Genomic DNA, 23,380 nt, shown 5'->3' with positions numbered 1-23,380 from the left:
AGTTCATCACTTCATGGTAGTTGAAATGTTCTTAGAGAGTTTCTTTTACTTTGATAGTTGTGATATGCATGGATACTCTTAGGGATGAGTGGCTATATAAGAGGGGGTAGAGCTCAAGTTATAATTTGGTTTTTTTCTTGCTTTACATCCCTTGTCATTCTTTTGCATTTTGATATTTGGCTTATGCTTTTTCTTTTTTTACACTTGCATCAACCCCGAATATTTACAACCATGTCTTCTCATATGGCAAGGTCAACAAGGAGGCATCACAAGCAACTGACAACAACCTGTCAAAAGATGGGATAACATAGTAGAGGGAATGGTGACAAATATGGATAATAAGGAATGCTACCATTATTAGAGCCTCCTATCTATGCCCCTCCTAGACAATGAAAAAAGACCCTAAGGAAATAAGGGCAAATGATAACCACCAAGGTGAACTAAGGGAGCAAGTATACAACCAATAGCGATCTATCATCCAATTTAACCTATGGTCCATACTAGAATGCCTTTCGCCATTAAATAAAAGCACTTGAATACAAAAATGGTTAATGTGCTTCAAAATAGATGAGCCATCTCCATTAGATGAGTAAATTAAATGAATGGATGCACTAACCACAAATCAGATGGGAGAGATTTGAGGTTGGCTATCTATGGATCATGGTAGGGTTGTGTGTTGGCTAGCTATATCATACGATAAATAATTTCTCGTAGGGTTACCCATATATGTGGGTTGGTAACAATCAACTAGTGACAACTCGAATGTTGGCATATATCTCCTTGGTCAAGTTAAAACAAGGCGAGGATTTTGGCCCTACTAGAAGGAAAACTTTACGCAGTGAGAATCAAAACCAACAAAGTTAATCAATCCACTCATTGTTCCCAACGATTATCAAATAATACAAGAAATGCAAATAATGGCACACTTGACAAACAAGCCAAGCTTGCGAAGTACCCTAATACAAATCCCATTGCATTCAGCTGGAAAAAAGGGCTAAGCATATCCAATATCGAACATTTTGCCAACAAATTCATAATTTCCAATCAGACACGAATGAACAAACGTAAGGAAAGGCAAAGTCCACTAACAAGGTTTGCTTGAAAAAATTACAGAGGATCCCCAAGTAAAAAGACTTGGGCCTGGTTGAGGCCTTAATAGACCATTAACCTACCACTACATTGATTTGTCCTTGATAGAGGCTTAGAACTCATCCCGTGTCAAGGCTTGTGTGGTGCCAATATGCTATATGCACTCACACAAATTCTCCCAGAACAGCAAAGCTTCTTTGTGCATGCATAGCTTTGTGAAGCCAACTTTGTCTTCATCCATGAATTGTTGTGCTTCATAAAGGAATCTATTGACCTCAATGAATCATCAAGTCACAAGGCATCCATCTGGTCATCATCAAATGAAATCTCAAAAACCAAATTCCTCCTCCATAACTACTTGCTTATTGTTTAAGTTGCTCCCAAAGCATTGTTGTTGGATGTTAAGCCTGTAATGCTGAGATGGAGAATGTCAAAGTCTGCAGCAAATGGGCAATGTTCATTAATTGACCCTCCATAGACACAACTTTCAAGGGTAGCAAGTTGGGCCTCAAGCATGACTCTACAATTCAGCCTCCATTCCCATAATCATCTTAGAGCAATTCTTGACCATAAATTGTGTACAAAAACAACAATTACTTATAAAACAATTGCTCATATACTGCTTTGATTTGTGATAGTGGAATTAGTGGGATTAGCACGTCCACAACAACCACAGTGCCTTCATCTTACATAAAGAGTAAACTGGATATACCATTATGGCAAGCTGCAAGACAACTTTATAAAAATTAACTCAAAGAACAGAAATGAATTCAAACAGGAAGATATGCAATGAACACAAACAAGTGGGCAGAAATAACTCCAAATTTTCATTGAAAAAAGTCTATACAGCAATGATATGAACAACATGAATCTAAATATTTACGCCGTAAGGCGTTTCCCTCTGATATCAACTCCCCTCTCTGCCTACCTGTCATCTTTATACACCATAGGATTATCTGTTAGACGATTGCAAAGGTTTCAGCGATTAGATTAGAAGCTGAAACGGTTTGCCCACTGTTCCATTCTCATTTTCCATTATTCGACCTTTAACTTAACCAGGAAGTGAATGGCCAATTCTCATTTTCCATTCTTCCCTACAGGCGAAATTGAAGGGAACTCCATAGCTGGATCAGAGGAGGAGAGCACCATGGTCGAAGGGCTAATGACCAAAAGCGTCTCATAATGGGTATTCCTAAATTCTTCCAGTTATGACAATTAAAATGGGCGTTCCAGACGCTCCAAGTTATCGCTGCCCTGAGATTTTGACAGCAGATGAAAAATGCGGCTGCAAGACAGTCGAATTGAAGGAGCCTTTACCACGCGGCCATACTGACATCTCTCCGCGGCCATACGGACATCTCTCTATCCGACCCTCGTAAATAGCGCACCTTTCTCTAGCGGATAGCGGATAGCCTTATTGAAAGTCAAGCTGGATCTTCATTTCATTTACAAGCAAGTTCTAACATCGACAGGCTAGGCATCTTTCGAACAAAAAATTCCTATAGTTTACACCAGAATGTTCGATTGCTTGTCAAATTAGAGTATGTTTTCTGTTTATAAAATTCCAATAATCGATAAGCCAAAAAGCTAACTAGCAAACCTGAATTTAGTAAGGAGCAGGCCTGGAATTTGCTTTTCATGCCGGTCACTTTACCTTTTATTTAGATTCCTGAGTGTCAAACTTTTCTGTTGTTATACTCAAATTTTATATAATAGTTGGGTGGTAGGCTTCAAAGTAGTCATCCTTAGAAGAAGAACGCACCATTATTAGTCGGAATTAGTTGACTTCTTTACCCATTATTGTAGTACAAAACTCTACTCTTAATTGCCCATATTCCATTGAAAATGCCTCCTAATAACAGGCAGTGTGAAATGACCATGTCTAATGTAATCATAACTAGATAGCTCAAACTGCAGAGAAATAAAATGGTTGGCAATGATTTTCTCTTTTATATAGTCGTATTATTTTTCTTTTGGATTTGCTATCAAGAGCAGTAATATACAAATTTCTTAACGTTGCAAATACTCTCTGAACCATTATCTCAATCCAATAAATCTCTTGTTAATACCAACAATAAGTTGGGAAACCTCCGGAAAGATTTCCCCTGCCCTTTGGCAGGAATGTGAAAGCTACAAAAATGTGAGAATGAATGATAAAGTAAAGGCTCAGCTTATTCTAGCTTCTTCATGCATTTGTCACTGCAAAATACTTTATGAAATTAACTGCTTATGCATCGTCTGCGACTGAAACAATGACATCAAAGTCACTAATAGTCATCTCTGCAATTTCATCCTTGTCAATGACAGATTTCAGTGCCGACGTCAAGTGAAGTCCATATTCTCCTTACTAGTTTTGATATGATTTAGGCTAAAATAGAGTCAAGCATTTAAGTGGAAAATAAAAGTGGATTCATCATTGAAAGGAAGCAATTTACAAAAAATACATCTCAGTATTCCTTGCAACATTCTATATATTAACCAAGATTGTGATATTTAGGGGACCCCAACAGGACTTGTAACAAATGGATCCCCCAGAAAAGATGGGTCCTATCATTGTGGAACTTTTAGATAAAGATTCATGCACAAAGCTGAACAAGTTGGATAAACTTAAACCTATCTTAGCCTTCATATGTTACTTGTCTCAAAATATCATAAAAGCATTGCGATCTCATTGTTTACACCTTCAATTTTTAATTCCTATCAGTGCTTACTTAATTTAAGGTTAAGATACATTTATGCTGATGTTGAAAACTTCCAAAATTCAGAGAGTTAAGAGTGATTGGTGAAAGCCATGTCAGAATACTTTATATAGTCGTATTATTTTTCTTTTGGATTTGCTATCAAGAGCAGTAATATACAAATTTCCTAACATTGCAAATAGTCTCTGAACCATTATCTCAATCTAATAAATCTCTTGTTGATACCAACAATAAGTTGGGAAACCTCCGGAAAGATTTCCCTTGCCCTTTGGCAGGAATGTGAAAGCTACTAAAATGTGAGAATGAATGATAAAGTAAAGGCTCAACTTATTTTGGCTTCTTCATGCATTTGTCACTGCAAAATACTTTATGAAACTAACTGCTTATGCATCGTCTGCGACTGAAACAACGACATCAAAGTCACTAACAGTCATCTCTACAATTTCATCCTTGTCAATGACAGATTTCAGTGCCAACGTCAAGTGAAGTCCATATTCTCCTCGCTGGTTTTGATATGATTTAGGCTAAAACAGAGTCAAGCATTTAAGTGGAAAATAAAAGTGGATTCATCATTGAAAGGAAGTAATTTACAAAAAATACATCTCAGTATTCCTTGCAATAGTCTATATATTAACCAAGATTGTGATATTTAGGGGAACCCCGACAGGACTTGTAACAAATGGATCCCCCAGAAAAGATGGGTCCTATCATTATGGAACTTTTAGATAAATATTCATGCACAAAGCTGAACAAGTTGGATAAACTTAAATCTATCTTAACCTTCATATGTTACTTGTCTCAAAATATCATAAAAGCATTGCGATCTCATTGTTTACACCTTCAATCTTTAATTCCTATCGGTGCTTACTTAATTTAGGGTTAAGATACATTTATGCTGATGTTGAAAACTTCCAAAATTCAGAGAGTTAAAAGTGATTGGTGAAAGCCATGTCAGAATATCATAATAATATTTCTTTCAAATTTTGGCAGAAGATTAGAACAATATTTCTTTCAAATTTTCTCCAAACAAAGAAATGTATGGATCAATGTCCCAAAACTTGCTAGCAAATAGCAAGCAAAAACATCCATTACTAGTTAACTTTTCTCCAAACAAAGAAATGTATGGATCATTGTCCCAAAACTTGCTGCCAAATAACAAGCAAATACATCGATTATTAGTTAACTTTTATCCAAACAAAGAAATGAATGGATCATTGTCCCAAAACTTGCTGGCAAATAGCAAGCAAAAACATCGATTAATAGTTATGCCGTAAGGGGTTTCCCTCTGAAATCAACTCCCCTCTCCGCCTACGTGTCATCTTTATACGCCATAGGATTATATGTTAGACGATTGCAAAAGTTTCAGCCGTTAGATTAGAAGCTGAAACAGTTTGCACACTGGTCTAATGGTTACAAATTTGTTGCTGAATCTGTCTCTGAAAATTAGTTGCTGAAACGGTTTGTGCACTGGTCTAATGGTTACAAATTTGTTGTTGAATCCGTCTCAGATCTAGATTTCCAAAAGGTCTCAATTTAATTTGGATCCGAATGACCACAGGTATTTTTTGAAATTTGTGCTTATCCACTGAATTTTTCTGAGCTGAAGACTCTAGGAGATTCCTTAAATGCCCTAATCTGAACTCGTTTAAGTTCATATTATTTGGTGTTACAGATTTCAGACAGTTTCGTGAATTTTAGTTCAGAATTTATGTTCTCTAGTCTGGAAAAGCAGAGCATAAGGTGTTTGATTTCTAATGGCCGACTACTGATGCTAAATTTTTTTAGGCAAACAGGGGTTTACTGTGCATAGAATTCCTGGCACAGGAACCTTTTTGCACATTTCGGTGAAATAGACTGTAAAACCAAAGGAAATGACAATCTAAGCCGAGTCTTCTCCGTTTTCTTCTAGAAACCCTCACGTTAGCTGGTGCTATGAGCAGGACAACGCATATAAGAATCACGCCCATCAAACTGTTCCAGTGCAGGGAAATCAAGCATTTCAGTTAATTAATTTTGTAAATCTGTAGGCAGAATGACAGACACCTTCCCAGACGCATCGTGTCTCCCAGAACTATAGATGATAAAATTGTTGAGCACACCGTAGACACTCAGCTGAATACTGTAACGAATACTGGCCCTCGTTTCTGCAAACACCATAACTGTAATGGAAATGCCATTGCATTGAATATGATTCCCTGCCAAATTGAATTAATCTTCCACAAATCAGCTTAACCAACTAACAAAAATTTAAGCTATTCATTGCTTGGAAAATTGAGGAAGAACATCATTAATGTATGTAGACTTACTGCAGCGACCACAGTGAAAATCCCAGCCCTATCCAGTATCCATGATGTTGGAATGATGCCTCTGTCAAGAATGGCTATTAGGAGAGCATTTTGAATGGAGCCTAGAATGGCAGTAATTGATGTAAGGGATAGTGTGGCTGGAAACTTCTTCAATGTCTCAACCTGCACATGAAATTATAATCATACATTTGATTATATAATATTTTATTTTTTGAATATATATAATTTTTAATTATGTAATTTTTTCATTTTTGAATAGATAAATAACTTTAGTATTTTTGAAAAAGTTTTCGAGCATTTGAATGGTATAGATTTCATAGGTCATATGTAATTCAACCAAATTTCTAACAAATTTGAAAAAAAAAACGTTCCAACCTAAAACAGGGAGACTACGGTTATAACAAGTACAAACACTCCATTTTAACAAAATCTGAGTGTGGCTTCGAGCACCTGGTTCTTTTCTCAGTAATGAGTCTATTGGTGGTGACAAATTATTATGCACCGTGACTTGTGATTTAATATTCTGTCATAGTCTGTTTCTTTTCAAAGTTTGAATTAGCATATACTTCCTATTTCTCCTATAAATAGATGCAGAAATTTCAACTAATGTGTGTGATTTTCTGACCTTTCGTCGCTGTTATACTTGCAGAGATTATTGTACTGCAACGGGCAGCGGGAGATGGAGATATGTTCCGTTCCTTCTCCTTCCATTAGAACGCCACCTCTGTTCTTCTTCTATTTGATTGTATTCGTCATTCCTTTTGGCTTTTCCACACCTCAACTATCTAATCGTAGTCATCCTTATCTCTCCCATGCTTCTGATCACGAGGCTCTGCTCGGATTCATGTCTGCGGTGACTACCAATTATCCATCCCAATCATTGCGCACTATTTGGAAACCCAATGTTTCCTTCTGCGAGTGGGAAGGAGTCCTTTGCAGTCCGCGCACACAGCGAGTGCTTTCGCTCAAAGTAAACAGCTTGGGATTACAAGGTACAATCCCTCCTCTTCTCGCTAATCTCTCGTTTCTTAGAATGCTCGACCTTCGAAATAACAGTTTTCAAGGCTACATTCCCTATCAACTGGGAAGTCTTTTTCGCTTAAAGATGCTTCTTCTGTCTTGGAATCAACTCGAAGGTTCTATTCCGCCCACTCTTGGTGGGTGCCGAAGTCTAGAGAACTTGTCCATGCCCTATAACAATTTGAGAGGAGACATTCCGTCCCAACTGTGTGCTCTGAAACTTGTAACACAGAAAAGGGTTATAATTAGGTATCAATTTAATATGCAAGGTGGTAGGGAGTCCTGCAATATCATGGTAGTGGATAACATTATCACTGCTGAGATAAGGTAAATACACCCTCTAATTTGGTTGCGTGAATCTCCCTCGTCTAGAATGGTTTCCACTAGGCGTAATGTATTAGTGTTGGAAACTGATGTTGATTGTCCCCACAGAGGCGAGAGTTGGGCTAGAGTAGGACCTTGAAAGAAACTCATAGCCATTGCTCCACCCACACAAATTACAGTTCCCAGAATTTTGGCTCTGCTGCGAATACACATAACATCTACTTTTTCCATCGTACACATTTGACACTCACATTAGATTCTGGTCATAATAAATCTAAATGATGTAATCAACTCCAAATGAAAGCTTCAAATATTTTAGCTTTTATGGCCGGACTCTAGCAATCCATCTTCGGTTGTTTGAAATATATTATTGATTCCATAAATGGGTTGAACACTTGAGACAATCTTGGAACACCTGCATTATGCAGGTTACACAACTCAAATATGTAATTGTAACAAATATCTACCGAATTTTGAGCAAAATTGACCAAAACTTAGAAGAATTAGACTGGGGAAAATTTCGCAAACTGTGTGCCTACAGTGTTTGAAAAACTGTTTGCTGATATTTTTTGGGCATTTAACATCAAATGTCCCGATTTTTGGATGGAAGAAAGTATGAATCTCCATGCAACATATGCTTGCAATCAGTGCTACCTTTGTCTAGGAGCTGCAACTGAGAATTGTCTGTTCTATCAAAGTCCTCGAGGACTTGCATCTAGCTTCTTATATGCGTAAACAACAGTGCCAACATGGAGAATGTGCTGCCCGGATTTAAATTTGGGTCATCACTTCTCCAACCGCTTAAACTTGCTGCCATTCTGACGTTCAACCTGTTTGCAATTTTGCTAGGTTGCAGCATTGAGAATGTCCTATGTGATTGATGAGTAAGGTTGATATTTGCATCTTACAGCAGTTTTACTCACAGTTAAAAGGGAATCTCATATATGTCTATTCTATAACACTGTTAGCTTTTCTCACACTTATTTGTTTTTAGATTGGAGAATTCTTAGAAATTCCTTTGAGACATTGTTCAACAGTGGAGATTAATATGATTCTTTCTTTGTTGTGCCAACTTGGACACTAAGCAAACCAGCCAAAGACTGTTTCCTTTACCTCTTGATCACTCACTTAGAAACATTCCTTTTGCAGTTGACACATTGATGTCTAGGTGTTAAGGAATTGCAGTGTGGTTGTAATCCTCTATTCGGATGTGGGGGTTGTTTAAGGAGAGGGCTAAGATTGTGTCAAATAACAACCATTATGTGAAGCCTTTTCAGGCTACTAGATCAATCCCTTCTTTTTCAATCCTTTTTCTACTGTTTGGATTGACTTATATTACCTCTGAATTCAGAACCTTTTACCTTTGAATATCCCTTCTTTTTCAATCCTCTTTCTACTGATTGGATTGGCTTATATTACTTCTGAATTCAGAACCTTTTACCTGTGGATATGGATCCATAACATCAAACTAAGGTGTTTGACATCACTAGAACCCCATTTTCTTTTTTCCTGTACATGTAGATGTAATGATGCAGCACCACCGAGGGGATTGGAACTCATAACTTTTTACCCATGGATACGGATCCTTAACCAAAACACCAAACCAAGGAGGTGTTTGACAAGTAACCCATGTCATTGGAACATTATTTCTTTTTTCCTGTATATGAAGGTGTAGCAATGCAGGAACACAGAGGGTTTTTCTTGAACTTTTAATTGCTCTGACTTCGTGAAAGTGTAACAATGCAGCATCACAGGGTTTTTTTTTTCCTTCTAACTGTTGTTTCTAATGGAGGTAGATTGTTTCTTGAACTTTTAATTGCTTTGACTTTTTTGGTATGTATAGACCATGAGACGGGTAAAAAGTGGACCATTTGACATATTTTCAATGTTTTTGAATCATGCTATGTTTGCACATTGTCCATACATCTGGGGACCACTTTCAGAGAATTGGGAAGGATCATAAAGTGTGGATGTCTTTTTCCCACTTTCAGAGACTAATTGGGAATGATCCTAAAGTGTGGAAGTGTTTTTCCTATTATGAGAAACTTTTGTCTTCCACCTTACGATGTTGATTGTGAAGGAGGTGTTACTGTACTATGTTGGAATTTTACTGTTTGAGAAAGTTTGACTGCAACCTCGTGCCTTTCCTATTCGTAATGTTTTGGTGAAATAGTTTATGCAAAGGTCACGCCAAAAAGAATAATCAGTGAAGAAAGAAGAAGAAGAAGCAACTTCCTCAAAGAGTGGAAGTCCCTTCTTTTTCAATCCTCTTTCTATTGATTGGATTGGCTTATATTATTCCTGAATTCAGAACCTTTTACCTGTGGATATGGATCCATAACATCAAACTAAGGTTTTTGACATCACTAGAACCCCATTTTCGTTTTTCCTGTACATGTAGATGTAATGATGTAGCACCACCGAGGGGATTGGATCTCATAACTTTTTACCCATGGATACAGATCCTTAACCAAAACACCAAACCAAGGAGGTGTTTGACAAGTAACCCATGTCATTGGAACATTATTTCTTTTTTCAAGTATATGAAGGTGTAGCAATGCAGCATCACAGGGTTTTTTTTTTCCTTCTAACTATTTTTTCTAATGGAGGCAGATTGTTTCTTGAACTTTTAATTGCTTTGACTTTTTTGGTATGTATAGACCATGAGACAGGTAAAGATGGACCATTTGACATATTTTCAATTTTTTTGAATCATGCTATGTTTGCACATTGTCCATACATCTGGGGACCACTTTCAGAGAATTGGGAAGGATCCTAAAGTGTGGATGCCTTTGTCCCACTTTCAGAGACTAACCGGGAAGGATCCTAAAGTGTGGAATTGTTTTTCCCATTATGAGAAACTTCTGTCTTCCACCTTACGGTGTTGATTGTGAAGGAGGTGTTACTGTACTATGTTGGAATTTTACTATTTTTGAAAGTTTGACTGCAATCTCATGCCTTTCTATTCGTAATGTTTTGGTGAAACAGTTTATGCAAAGGTCACGCCAAAAAGAAGAATCAGTGAAGAAGAAGCAACTTCCTCAAAGAGTGGAAATTGGAAATGGTAGATCTGCTTAAGCCTTACATACTATAGTTTTGTCACCCACTCGTGTCACTTACCTGAAATTGTATAGCCTTTTCTTTTGCTTGCTATATTATAATGGGATGTGAATTTCCTATTTCATATAGGAACTATTTGAATTTCTTATTTTCCCCAATCATATATACATTTATTTAATTAGAAATCACATGTTAGTGTTAGAATTCTATTGTAACTGTTGGACAGAGAAATTAACCCCAAGTTACATTGATTTTCCATTACTCAAACATTCATATATACAAGATTTCATGACCTTTGGTTTTGTCTTCCAAGGTGATATGTCTCTTCCTATTCTAACTGTTCAGATTTCCCCTATTTTAAATATTTACAAATTACCAAATTCTTAAGGATTAGGTGTCTATCAACTCCCCCTTTAATCGGAAGGGGTGTTCGTAATGATTATGCAGAGAGATGAAGTATAACTTCCAATGGCTCAATCTGCTCTTTAAATCTAGTGGTTTTGGGGATGACCATAAACTGAAAGGCCATTAAATTATTAACTGCCAAAAAGAAATAAATGAGGATGCCAGTACTAGATGACCAAGCTACCTGTTAACCTTACAGTAAATTTGGCACCTCAAGATATTACCAATGACCTTGATATAAGTGGCTACCATGTTTTCAATGTTCAGGACTAGAAACTCTCCAACTCTTATTTTGCACATAAATCAGTGTATTATATGATAAATGTGCACAGTGTATTATATGATAAATGATGGAGCCTATCATAAAAGACAATTTGAATGAAAATAAAATTGTTGCAATGCCCTTTGCTACAGATGCCATGCTCATGACAGGTAGCTTGAGCCATTTCCCTATATAAATGGCCACCCAACCAAACCTAAAAACCTCTAAACATGGAGATATTTGTTAATTGCTTCAAGAATATCCAAAACTATGTCAACTGTTCAAATATTATTGGAGGCCATTAGAATAGCCGTCACCATTAATTCTTCAGAAGCCTACACCTGTCATCAAGATTCCTATCAGTTTCAAATCTTGATATCCGTTGGTTAGAACTGGTAGAAATACATTGAATATATAACCTGATTTCAATAGGTAAAAGAACACCACAACAGAACTTTCAAAATTCATACATTTCGATATAGCGTGGACATAATTTTTCATTATAACCAAAAGAAAGAATATACAAATGAGGAATTTTGTTCTGATCTGATTTGTTTTTTGCACAACAATAAAAATGAGTAGAAAAAAAAAGTCTGACATAGTTAACACTATCTTACAAAGTTTAGTCAGCTAATGTAAAAGAGTGTGATTTTCTTACCCGCTCATGCTCCTGTTTTTTTAGAGCCTTCAATGCTTCATAGGCTTCTTGCCGAACAGAATCTGCATCATTCCATTCATCTTGCAATTGCCTCAAATCAGAGTTCAAGGCACCAAATTTTTTCTCAATGGACTTGATTGCCTCACGAAATGCCCTCCCTTCCTACCTTGCAGCTCTCAACCTCTCTATCATTTGTTCTTTGTTGGACTACACAAAAGCCCATATGAAATATAGCAGAGTAAGAAGAAGAAACAATTTTCAAAAGACTAAAGTAGATGTACTAGATGCTCAAAACAACAAAGAATATTCAATTAAAATACTTGCGAAGATATATAAGAATGTTACCCCCTTCATCTATATGGTTGCTTTGATGACGTCCCTGATTTGGGTTTTCTCATCCAAATGTAGCTACACAAGTCGAATGTGAGTTCTAATTTTGTTTTCCAAGTGCCTTGGTATTTTCACTAAGCATGGGAGCTTCTTCTTAGTGACCTCTGCTTCAGGCTTTTGCTCATTCTATGAAACAGGAGTAAACAGACCATTTGAACTAGCAAGAACACCTATAGATACCAAATCAGAGGCACTAACAGCAACACCCTCTTGCATGTCTAGTTGCACTGTGTGATTGTAGCCTCCAGAATTTTTATCTACCACGTCAGAAGACCCACCACTGTTAGACACATTGCAGTCACTTGACTCTGGATCATATATTTCATCTTTCCCATGATGCACCTTGTCAACCTGTTGTCCATCCATGTCTTCAGTGAGAATACCATTATCCTCATTATCAAAACACCCTGATTCAAGCTCATTGTCATCATTTAAATGAAAATGAGGTTCCAGCTCACTATCCCCATTTGGCAAACAGTCCATTTCAATCTCATCTTTTTGCCCCTTGTTTGCAGGTTCAGATTGCTTCTCCTCATCTATTATATGGCCACATGCATCGTCCTCATTTTCCAAGTTCTGGCATCTAGATTCACTATTCTGATCTGCCTTGTTGTCCTCACTCACCACAGACTCTATTTCTTTAAGTTTACCATCTAACGCTAGCAATTCTAGCTTCTGTTGCTCCACTGAAATGCTCTCAGATTCAAACTCACGGTTTTTATCAATTAAACACTAGAACTCAGAATCACAGGCTAGATTCTGTCCATTTGAATTAATCTCTCAGGGCTCAGCAACCGGCTGTGATCCCTGCTCCAATTTGTTGTTCTCCAAAAAATATCCACTTGACAAACACTGCACATACTTCTCATCATTCCCTGTCATTACCTCTGGTGAATTGATCTCCTGAACCTCCGCAACCAGATGTGATCTCTGCTCCAATTCATTGCTTCCCACAAAATTCCTTTCAGCTCCATCTTTATTAATGGAACAGGGTGATTCAAGATTGTCCCCCACAAGATCCCTTTCAATACTTCCATTCCCGTTAACCAAACTGGGGGATTCAAGCTTGTCCTCCACAAGATCTCTTTCAATACTTTCTTCCCCATTAACCAAACAGGGTGATTCAAGCTCATCCCCAACAAGATCTCTTTCAATCCTTTCTTCCCCATTAACCAAACAGGTTAATTCATGTTATTCCCTCACAAAATCCGCTTCAACCTCATCATCTCGATTAACCAAACATGCTAATTCAACCTCATTACCCGTAAAATGATTTTCAAATTACATAAATAAGGATGGTTCAAATGGAAAGATCACATAGATTAAGGATTCTCTTTAAATTATTTAGGTAGTGTAAATGAAATTTATTAGATAAATTGGTTTCAAATATATGTTATGGAAATGAAATTTAAGAAACAGGGAAAATAAAACATCGTTATGGTGCAAATATCACCTCTATGGATTCATCTATCAAAACACAACCGTATTCTAAACACACAATTTCATAATTTCCCTCTTACCGCCAACCAATATAAATAATATTTATCCATTTCCCTATCAGACGCTGCAAAAAAAGTAGCTCACTGTGATGTTGTGATGCTTTGCACTTTTCATTTTGAACGATGACATTCAACAACGCATCTGCAAATATTGCACAGTGATCGATGGATACACTTCAGACTGAGGAAAAAAAAGATTTGGAGGCCCAATACTGCATTGAATCAAAACTTTTGATAACGAATAAAACAACTAATGTTAATTTAATCAATCTTCCTTTGGTTACTATTTAGTGTCACAGTATATATATCATATCCGTGTGTTTGCTATACACCTAAAATTCTGAGAAGAAGATTGTGAATCATAGCATAACAGATACTTCCAAGTGTTGTCAATGGCCATTACAGATGGTTACACAGTCCAGGTCTATAATTTGTCTACCAAAGCAACAGTTAAGGACGTTAAGCAATTTTTCTCATACTGTGGCATAGTAAAGAACGTAAAATTAGAGAGGTGGGTGTTGGATTTCTTGACTGAGTTTTATGTAAAAGTGTTGATTTCCAATTTCTGCAATATCTTTTGAGCATAATAGTTGTCAACTTGTGTATTATCAAAGTTGCAGAGAAGTGTTCTATTAAGAATATGTTGAGAAATAGCGTGTAGTCACAATATTATTTTTGTGTTGCAATATCTATTGAGCATTATAGTTGTCAACTTGTGTTTTATCAGAGTTGTAGAGAAGTGTTCTATTAAGAATTGGTTGAGAAATAGAGCGCAGTCAAAATATTATTTTTGTGCTATCAAAATTAGAGAAGTGATTCATGGAAAACTTGTTGGATGTAGTAAGACTTGACATCAATGACTCAGGAAATATCAAGCCAGGCAGTAGCCCTGGTGTGTATTTTTCCTGATAAAATTGGATAACACTAGAGGATTTGCATTGATATACATACTTAAGGTCTGTGTAACAGCAGACCTTAACCGGCCAAAACCAGTGCCTGATTATATTTTTTGGGTGGTGATAGGATGGGGCAGTGGACACAAGTTGCTTTAGTGACTATCAAGGAGCCCCATGCTTTAGAAGCTGCTATCCTTCTTAGTGTAAGCATGGTTTCTTAGGTTATCAGTGTTTACAATGGTAAGGTTTAAAGGGTAAATTCTCTGCTGTGATTTTATTACAAGTGGATTTGGGTTGGGATTTGAATTTGCTATAAAGAGATGGAATTCAAGATGTAACTTTACTGATATAGTTTTGGTTTTTTGGTAAAAATACAAAAAGTGAAAAATATTGTAGGTTTTTGATGTTTTTGGCGTTTTTGAACCAAGGAGCAACAATCCTAAATCAGGAGGTGTATATAGTGCCATGGGGAGGATCATAGGAGGCAGTTAATTAGTGGGAAAAGCAAATGATAAAATTTCATGAAGAGGGCAACGCATTAGGAGTATTTTCATTTACTTATTTTTACTCTTTTATATTATTTATTTATTTTTATATGTGGAGGAACAATGTTCAAATAAATTTAAGAAGAAATATGTTTCCTCAAAATAGCATTAATACTGCACTTAGATCTAGACCTTGCTTACTCTGCCATAGTCGTTCTTATATCAAATCAATTTTATGTTCTTTGTATATGTGTTTAAATGTCTGATCTTTCAATTTTGTTTTGAGGTCTTTGATAAATGAATACCATTCATGGGTAAATGACAGTACTTTTTTCCTGTTGTATAGTTCCAAGATCAAGATTGGATCATGTAGATTACTTCAAAGGCCATTTTGGTCAAGGATATTGAGATTAACCTAGAATAAGATTTTAGTTGTGAAAGGAAAGGAAAATAATGAAAAACAAATTTCATTTATTTTGACTATTTTGTAAGGAAAAGTCTTAAATGTAATCTTGCTTTACAAATTGTCTGTAAATAACTATTTGCAAGGAAGGAAGATCCTACCCTTTAAATTCTACTATACTATTTGCAAAGAAGGAAGATCCTACCCTTCAAATTCTACTTATTCCTGTAGTTTTGTAGAATAGAAGTAGCTTAAAAAGGCCACCTACGTTACCAATGGAGAAAAGTAAAATTTAGATATTACATCAAAATTTAGAAAGTCATACTTCTTAGACTGAAAAATGATTTTCTCAATTAGCCTATGATATTTTGAGGATATTAACATTGTTGTTATTGGACAGTTTGAAGTCCTTGATAAGCAACTGAGATTTTTTGTTCCATTTTGCTGATCAGGCAGTAAAAGTGGTTACAACAATGCTATCAAAAGGTTATACTTTAGGAAAATATATTTAAAGCAAAGCCAAAGAGTTAGACGAGAAGTATCAAGTGATGGACAGTGCTGCAGAAATACCATTTTATACTTTATGTTTATTATTTTTGTTTTATTTTGTTCCATTTTGCTGACCAGGCAGTAAAAGTGGTTACAACAATGCTATCAAAAGGTTATACCTTAGGAAAAGATACTTAAAGCAAAGCCAAAGAGTTAGACGAGAAGTATCAAATGATACTGCTACAGAAATACCATTTTATACTCTAATGTTTATTATTTTTGTTTTATTATTATTACTTGAATTTCTTCTTAACAAGTGGTTGTGTTTCTTTTGGTTTTAGTGAAAGTATGGGCTCCAATGTTGGCTCTCTTATTATGGAGTATAATTCATCTTTGAGAATTTTTCAATTATTAAATTAGGTTAGTCAATTGCTTAAAATATTAAAATTATTTCAAAAAGTTTTTGTTACTTTATAGGTTAGACACTAGCTTGAAATATGAAACTTATTCCAAAATGTTTTTGTTACTTTATAGATAAGGCGTAGATTTCTTGGCTCTGTGATGAAAATAATGAAGGGAAAATATATGTTAATCTGTTACTTGTGCTCTTTGTCTGAAAAATACATGGCGAGAGAAAAATCCATATTATGCTAATTGAAGAATATTTTTCGCTTGTCGAACTTATAGTATTGAATTTAACACACTAACACTTTACAACAATGAACTAACAATATTCATGATGAAAATAGCAATATGGAAGATTTATCTACATAATGAAAAAGGCAATATGGGAGATTCCAATCACATTCCAAGGCATTTTTTAAAATGTGGATCTGACAAAAGGTTGTTGTGGAAGGTGTTGTTTGTATATGGGAAATTTCTTGATCATTGTGTATAATCCTAATGATGATAGATATGTCTACTAAGTGGTTCCAGTTAATGGGGCATTGATTTGAGCGTTCCATATATTTTTATTCTTTATCAAAGTATTCTTTTGTTGTACTTGTGTTCTTCAATTTATGCCTTACGGCGTTTCCTTTGCAACATCTGGTGCAAATGCTAGTTATTATCAACTAAAAACTACCTATCTGTTAACTCTGCAACACCAAACCATTACAATCTAAGGAAGATGAACGTATAATACATGCCCAAGGGAATACAAAGCATTTCACATCTCATCTATTCATATTTCAGAATACAATACTGTACGAGTGTCTAGAAGATGAAGAGTCAAAGAGAAGGAGATGACGATCCATGATGACCATTAAGCTCCCACTCATAACCATTTGCCAAGTTGCCCATCCACATCAGCATGCCTGTATTGAGCTAGGTTAAGGTTGTGTGCTTGGGTTAGCTCCTCGGTGCATATGACTGAAATATAAGTGCAGCCACAACACAACTAATTGTCATTGTGATGCACAAACTGTAGGGTGTGCTCATATTGAGGCGTCTGCTAGGCTGAACTATTCTCTACCACAATTCATTCAGTCTAGGACTTTGCCAACTCAAACTTTTCTACAAATCAGAGCCATAGGTGCAGGACAGAAATATATCAAAGCTGTAGTATAAAGCCACAGAACAAAACAGTGGTCGCTATGCTACAATTTTAACAAGAAAAGCTTATGAGATGCGGTAAGCCTGCGAGGCAGGACACGTAAATTTTGGATCAATTATAATGACTTACACCTTGGGAATTACTAGAGGGTTCAAAGAAATTGACGAGGGGGAAGAGGCCCTGAAGGAGTAGTTGAAGAGGCAAATACAGAATTAAGTGTAACTATAAGAGAATGAATGCTGACACAGACAAACAACTTTGAGCTAGCACTTTGCATCCAGTGGAGTGTAGAATTTTTAATGTTCTTTCGATGGTGTCATGAATTAGTGCTGGCAAACTACCTTGAGGTAGCACGCTGCATCTAGTAGAATCTAGATTTTTTTGATGTCTTTTGATGGTGTCGGATTCAGTAAATAAAGCAATATAGATAACCAAAATTTGTAATTAGGCATCCAATGTTTAATCATCAGACTTTAGCTATGCCAGTAACCCAATGATTGGTCTTGCACTCTGCAGAAAAACACTGTTTGTGTAAGTCATCCCTTTGTAATAATTTCATCATTCACGTATTAATCTAAAACATTTTTCCAAAAACAGAAAAGAACTTCCATAACAGACATAATAAGAGAATGCATGCTGACATAGAAAAACAACTTTGAGCTAGCACTTTGCATCCAGTGGAGTGTAGAGTTTTTAATGTTCTTTAGATGGTGCCATGAATGAATGCTGGCAAACTACCTTGAGGTAGCACGCCGCATCTTAGTAGAATCTATATTTTAATGTCTTTTGATGGTGTCAGATTCAGTAAATGGAGCAATATAGATAACCAAAATTTGTAATTAGGCATCCAAATGTTTTATCATCAGACTTCAGCTATGTCAGTAACCCAATCATTGGTCTCTCACTCAGCAGAAAAACACTGTTCGTGTAACCCATCCCTTTATAATAATTTCCTGTATTAATCTAAAACATTTTTCCAAAAACAGAAAAGAACTTCCACAGCAAACATTGGAATTACAATATGTGGCACATCTTCCACATTCATAGTGCATCCTAAACTTCTTCCTGCAAATTTCTCAACGGTGTCAGTTCTACCATCCTCAAAGTAATATTGAATAGTTTGCATTAAGTATAGGGATCAGCCCCATGTCATATAGGATTCTCTGATCTGAGAATCAGTATTAGAAATATGGTGGAAATCTACATGTATGCAAAAAATGGCATGCACAACAAGCCTATGACGCAATAACAGAAGATATAACATAATCAATCTAGGTTTTGTAGCAGTTTCACATTCTATGGATCATAAAATCAACCCAGGAACATGATAAGTCCAAATTGACCATGGTCGAACACAAGAACCTACAAAATGTTTTTCTGTAGAACAAAGACCAAAGCAAAAACAATTGGCAAAAAAAGTGGTGCTGAGAGGAAAACATATGTCTTCAAAGTTCAATGGTAGTTGTGTAACATCTGAAAAAATAAATCTCACTAAGGAACATTTAAAACATTTAATGGACTACAATATCCAAACAGTAATGATGTCTTCAATGATCACTGTTTAACATCTGGAAAAATAGATCTCCATTTTAAAAAGTTAAAATGGACTACAGCATCCTTGTGGTGTATGCCTAAAGCGCAATTCAATCACGACTACACAAAAGATATAACTGGTAACTGTTGTGGGAAAGCATTCCACTGGCTTGATTAATGCCTTGCTGTTTGCAGGCTGCCAGGCTTTTCTAGCCATAGAATTGCCAAAACAGTGTTTCAAAAGATTTATAACGCCCAGCTTTAGTAATGAACTTCAGCTCAATAAGTCAAACAGTTTGGAAATTAGATCTGAGATTATTTGTTGAATCCCTAAATTTGAAATGTAGTCCTAATTTTGACGCAGGTTTTGGATATTATGTATCTGGAAACATTGATGCATAAGGTGCAGAGAAACAAGGAAATGGAGATAGGAACTCAACATCCTTGTTTTTCCAATAAGAGTGAGAAAACTATTTTGGCAATTTCAGGGAGGGTGTCTCAAAACAAAATGCTTTTATGGCATCTAAATCATTCAGGAGTCTCAGTAATATTTGGACGCAAATATCTAAGATTTGAACTTTAATAAATGAGTTTCTTCATGGTTAAAATTGCATTTCTTAACAAATATGGTATATAATGCCGCAATTACATTTTCCAATAAAATGCATTATAAAGTTATAATAAACTCACATCCTTCCCAAATAGGGATTTCCAGCAAAGAATAGGAGGTTGGAAGGCATTGTAGATCCCCACTATTTTGACTCCACTGTTCTATTTAAATTTTAGACTCCACCTACCCCCGGATATTTGATTACTGATCGCACAAAAATAGATAGCTATAATTACAGCTTTTATCTGCTTAATAGTAAGCGAACTAAAATTGTATAAATTTACTACTTTTAATTTGGTCCATGACACATGATTCACAAACGCAAATTGCAAAATGAAATAGTAACACTAGTTCAATTTTTTTAGAATATGCTTACTCCTTAAAGCTTATCCCTTTTTAAGTTTCAGCTGTAGATAACTTAGCTATAAAATTTATTTCTGTAGGGAGCAAGTCAAATTGACATCAACTTAACAGGTTTAGGGAGAAACCACTACCAAATGACGAACTGATCATTGACAGAGGCAGTTATTGCTAGAATGTGAAACTTAATTTGAGTTCACTCCAGATTCAATATTAAGGCCTCCAGGTTGATTAAATTGATTAATCACAATTAATTACTTATTTGATATAGTCTTTTGAAAGACTTGAACATAAGCTGCAGAACCAAGAGTTGTATAGCACAGGGAGGAACACTGTTTGCACCATACAAGTTAAAAAAATATAAGCTTTGTGTATGTGATAGTAAAATCCCTGTAGATGACAAGTCAACCTACCAGTACACAATAACTAGTTTACTGAAACTGCAGAGCCCTGACTTGTTCTTCAAGTTAAAATACTACTTCGTGAGTCATATCATTGAGCTATAGGACAGCCTGGTTTATCTTTGTGCATTGCCTCAGAAAAAGATTTCCATCCATTGAACGTGAATACATAGCCAGTTTCAATCATCTCATTCAGAAGTTTATGGGCTGACTTGAGATCCTCTATACTACACAATCCTCTAAAGACAGTACTATATGAAACACCATTAACTAAAACCCTTGTATTTCTCATTAACTGAAAAAGGAAGCATGCCTCCACCACATAACCATGATTGCAAAGACCGTCAAGCATGATGTTATAGGTAGAGATGTCGGGGCTTCCACAACTTCTATTCAGCATCCTTTCAAAGAGTTTTTTAGCAATATTTCCTTTCCCTGCCTTCCAGTAACAAGTTAGGAGCACATTGCATGTGTTCGCTGTTGGTACAAAACCATCTTTCATTAGTTCATCAAATAAATGCATTGCATCATCACTTCTATCTGCCTCGCATAGTCCATGGATTAGAGAAACTGTACTTTCTGTACAAGAAATCAATCCCCTTTCATTTATATGATGATAGAATTTTCTTGCTTCATCAATTTTACCCGATTTGCAGAAGCCCTCTATGAAAGAGTTAAGGACACAGAAATCAGGCTTGAACCCTTTTTGCAGCATTTCTTTCAACAGAACACCAGCCTCCTTGAATTTACCTACATTACAAAGAGATCTCATATACGTCGCATATGCTACAAATTCAGGGATTGCACCACTTACGTTTAGCTGGAAAATAGCCCTTTTGCTGCTTTTTACAAATGGAACTCTCACAACTGCATCCTTTTTAATCAATTTCTGGAATAATTTTTTTGCCTCTCTCAATTTACCAGTCCTACAAAGCCCACCAATGAAACTCGTATACACACAAATATCTGCCTCATAATTTCTCCCAATCATTTTTCTCAAGATAATGTCAGCCTCATACATATTACCTATATTACAAAAGCACTGGAATAGTCCAATATATGTGACCATATCTGGATAATAACCTTCTCTCTTCATCAAGGGGACGACCTCTTTTGCGAAATCTCCTTCGCCGGCTTTGCACAACCCTCCAATGAAAGCAATATAACTCTGCTGATCAAGAGGATACCCTGCCTCAATCACCATTTTAAACATCTTAACAGCCTCCTGCATCTCTCCTTTCCCACAGAGATACCTAATAAACCTCACATAATTAAAATTTCCGGAATCCACGCCACCGCCCCCTATGTCTGTCCAAACATTCTCAATATCACCCAGCTTGCCTTCCACACAGTTCACAACAACATCATACAGTAGCCCCTCAGGAACAGCACCCCTTTTCCTCAGCTCTGCCAAAACCACCTTGGACCTTCCTAATTTGTTCAACATGCAGAGACCATCAATGACGACAAGCATGGTAGCAGAGTCCAATGAATGCACTTGGGCAAGCATTGAGTCCAAGGCCTTAAGAGCCTTGAAATTCATCCTATCTAGGACTATCTCATCGACTAAGCTGCAGAACTTTATGATATACGTCAATGGATCGACCTTAATTAGATTTTGTCCGAGATTTTGGGTTACAACTGGGTCGACCTCAATTTGGTTTTCTCTAAGAACTTGGGTTACAAACTCCTGCGGAATATGGCATCCGAGATCTTTTAGCTTCTGATAGAAACGGTGAAACTCGGAGACTTGACCCAAAACAAGTAAATTCGTAAGCAAATTCTTACCTGTTGTGATATCGGGAACGACCTCATCTCTGAGCATCTCGTGCTGAATATCAACAAGTTTCTCATGGCAGGCGCCCTTCATGAGTACATCCACCAGGCAGCGATATGTCCCCACATCGGGATGGCAGTTGAAGGACTTCATCTGGTGGAGAACCAGCGCTGCGTCTTCGAACAGCCCCGATCGCCCATATGTTTTTATAAGTATTGTGAATGCGGGATTCAGGCGGAAGCCTTCCGATTGCATTTGCTTTAGGGCACCTCGGACTGCTACAAAATTGTCGGTTTCGCATATTTGGCGGATAATATCGATGTGGGCTCTTGCGTCTCGCTTCAATGGTGGATTGCTCTTCAGTTTTTGAAAAATTTTCGTTGAAGAAGCTGAGAATGAGAAGGGCCTGTATAGCTGTTTGCCCAGAACTGCATTTAATCGTCTCATTAGGGGTGCTATTGCATTGAAGTTCTTTGCTATTTACATGTCATGGATGATATGGTATGAAGTTTGGACAGGCCAACTGCTGACCTGTTGGGTAGCCGAGACAAATATGAACTTATGGTGATCTGCTAAGATGTTTTACGTATCCCTGTCCGCCTGTGAAAGAGAAAAGTGACCACCACTCCTGTTTTCCGCTAGTAATCGAATGTATTCTATGAAACCTTGCCAAATGAAACCTAATCGTGATACCATGTGAGATTTGAACCTTGGTGTGAAACTATTGTCTTCCGACCAACATCACGCATTGAAATCCTGTCACACTGAAATCATATAGTGAACATAATTGATAGAGCAATCAAGGTTTAAGGTTATGAAACTACCGCTGGTGCCAAGCTCTGCTGGTAAACTAGCACACCGGGCAAATAGGCACACCGGGCAAGTAGGAAATGGGAAGGACTAGAATAAACTATATAGAAAGAAATAAATAAATTATTTTAACATTCCAGGGTAAAGATAGTTTATAGGATATAATGTTTCTTCATTTCTATGAAGCTTCACAATAAATGCTTCTAGTTTCTCAACAAACCCTTGGTTAAATAGATTATCCCAAGAGCTAGCTACCAGCATATTTGCATAATTTTCTGTGTAGTCTTTGAATGCCTCACATTTTAAAATGGATTTTTTTTGTTTCCACTTTTCTCGAAGAATAAAAGAT

General features: G+C 36.5%; 2 protein-coding genes across 3 annotated transcripts; one reads left to right on the top strand and one right to left on the bottom strand.

Moving 5' to 3' along the window:
- Positions 1-1,084: 1,084 nt before the first annotated feature.
- Positions 1,085-23,109, bottom strand: LOC149140928 (uncharacterized). 2 transcript variants are annotated; one of them, XM_089447252.1, is made up of 2 exons: positions 20,457-23,109; positions 1,085-1,813 (listed from the first exon to the last, which is right to left on the bottom strand). In XM_089447252.1, exon 1 carries the CDS (start codon positions 22,666-22,668, stop codon positions 20,536-20,538), a length of 2,133 nt encoding a protein of 710 aa, XP_089303378.1. In that variant the 5' UTR covers positions 22,669-23,109; the 3' UTR covers positions 1,085-1,813; positions 20,457-20,535. The 2 variants fall into 2 exon arrangements, with proteins under 2 accessions (XP_089303378.1, XP_089303379.1); XM_089447253.1 differs by lacking the exon at positions 1,085-1,813 and having other exon boundaries at positions 20,335-22,134; positions 22,233-22,370.
- Positions 6,711-16,272, top strand: LOC149140929 (uncharacterized). Its single transcript, XM_089452008.1, has 3 exons — positions 6,711-7,086; positions 10,427-10,502; positions 15,949-16,272. Exons 1-3 carry the CDS (start codon positions 6,774-6,776, stop codon positions 15,953-15,955), a joined length of 396 nt encoding a protein of 131 aa, XP_089308134.1. The 5' UTR covers positions 6,711-6,773; the 3' UTR covers positions 15,956-16,272.
- Positions 23,110-23,380: the final 271 nt, after the last annotated feature.

Source organism: Pinus tabuliformis, chromosome X (assembly GCF_031772625.1).
Source record: "Pinus tabuliformis cultivar Carrire ecotype Pingquan chromosome X, CPIR1, whole genome shotgun sequence".
In the NCBI taxonomy this organism is placed as follows: Eukaryota; Viridiplantae; Streptophyta; class Pinopsida; order Pinales; family Pinaceae; genus Pinus; species Pinus tabuliformis.
Note: the sequence above shows the minus strand (reverse complement) of the source record. Positions and strands in the feature narration are given on the sequence as shown.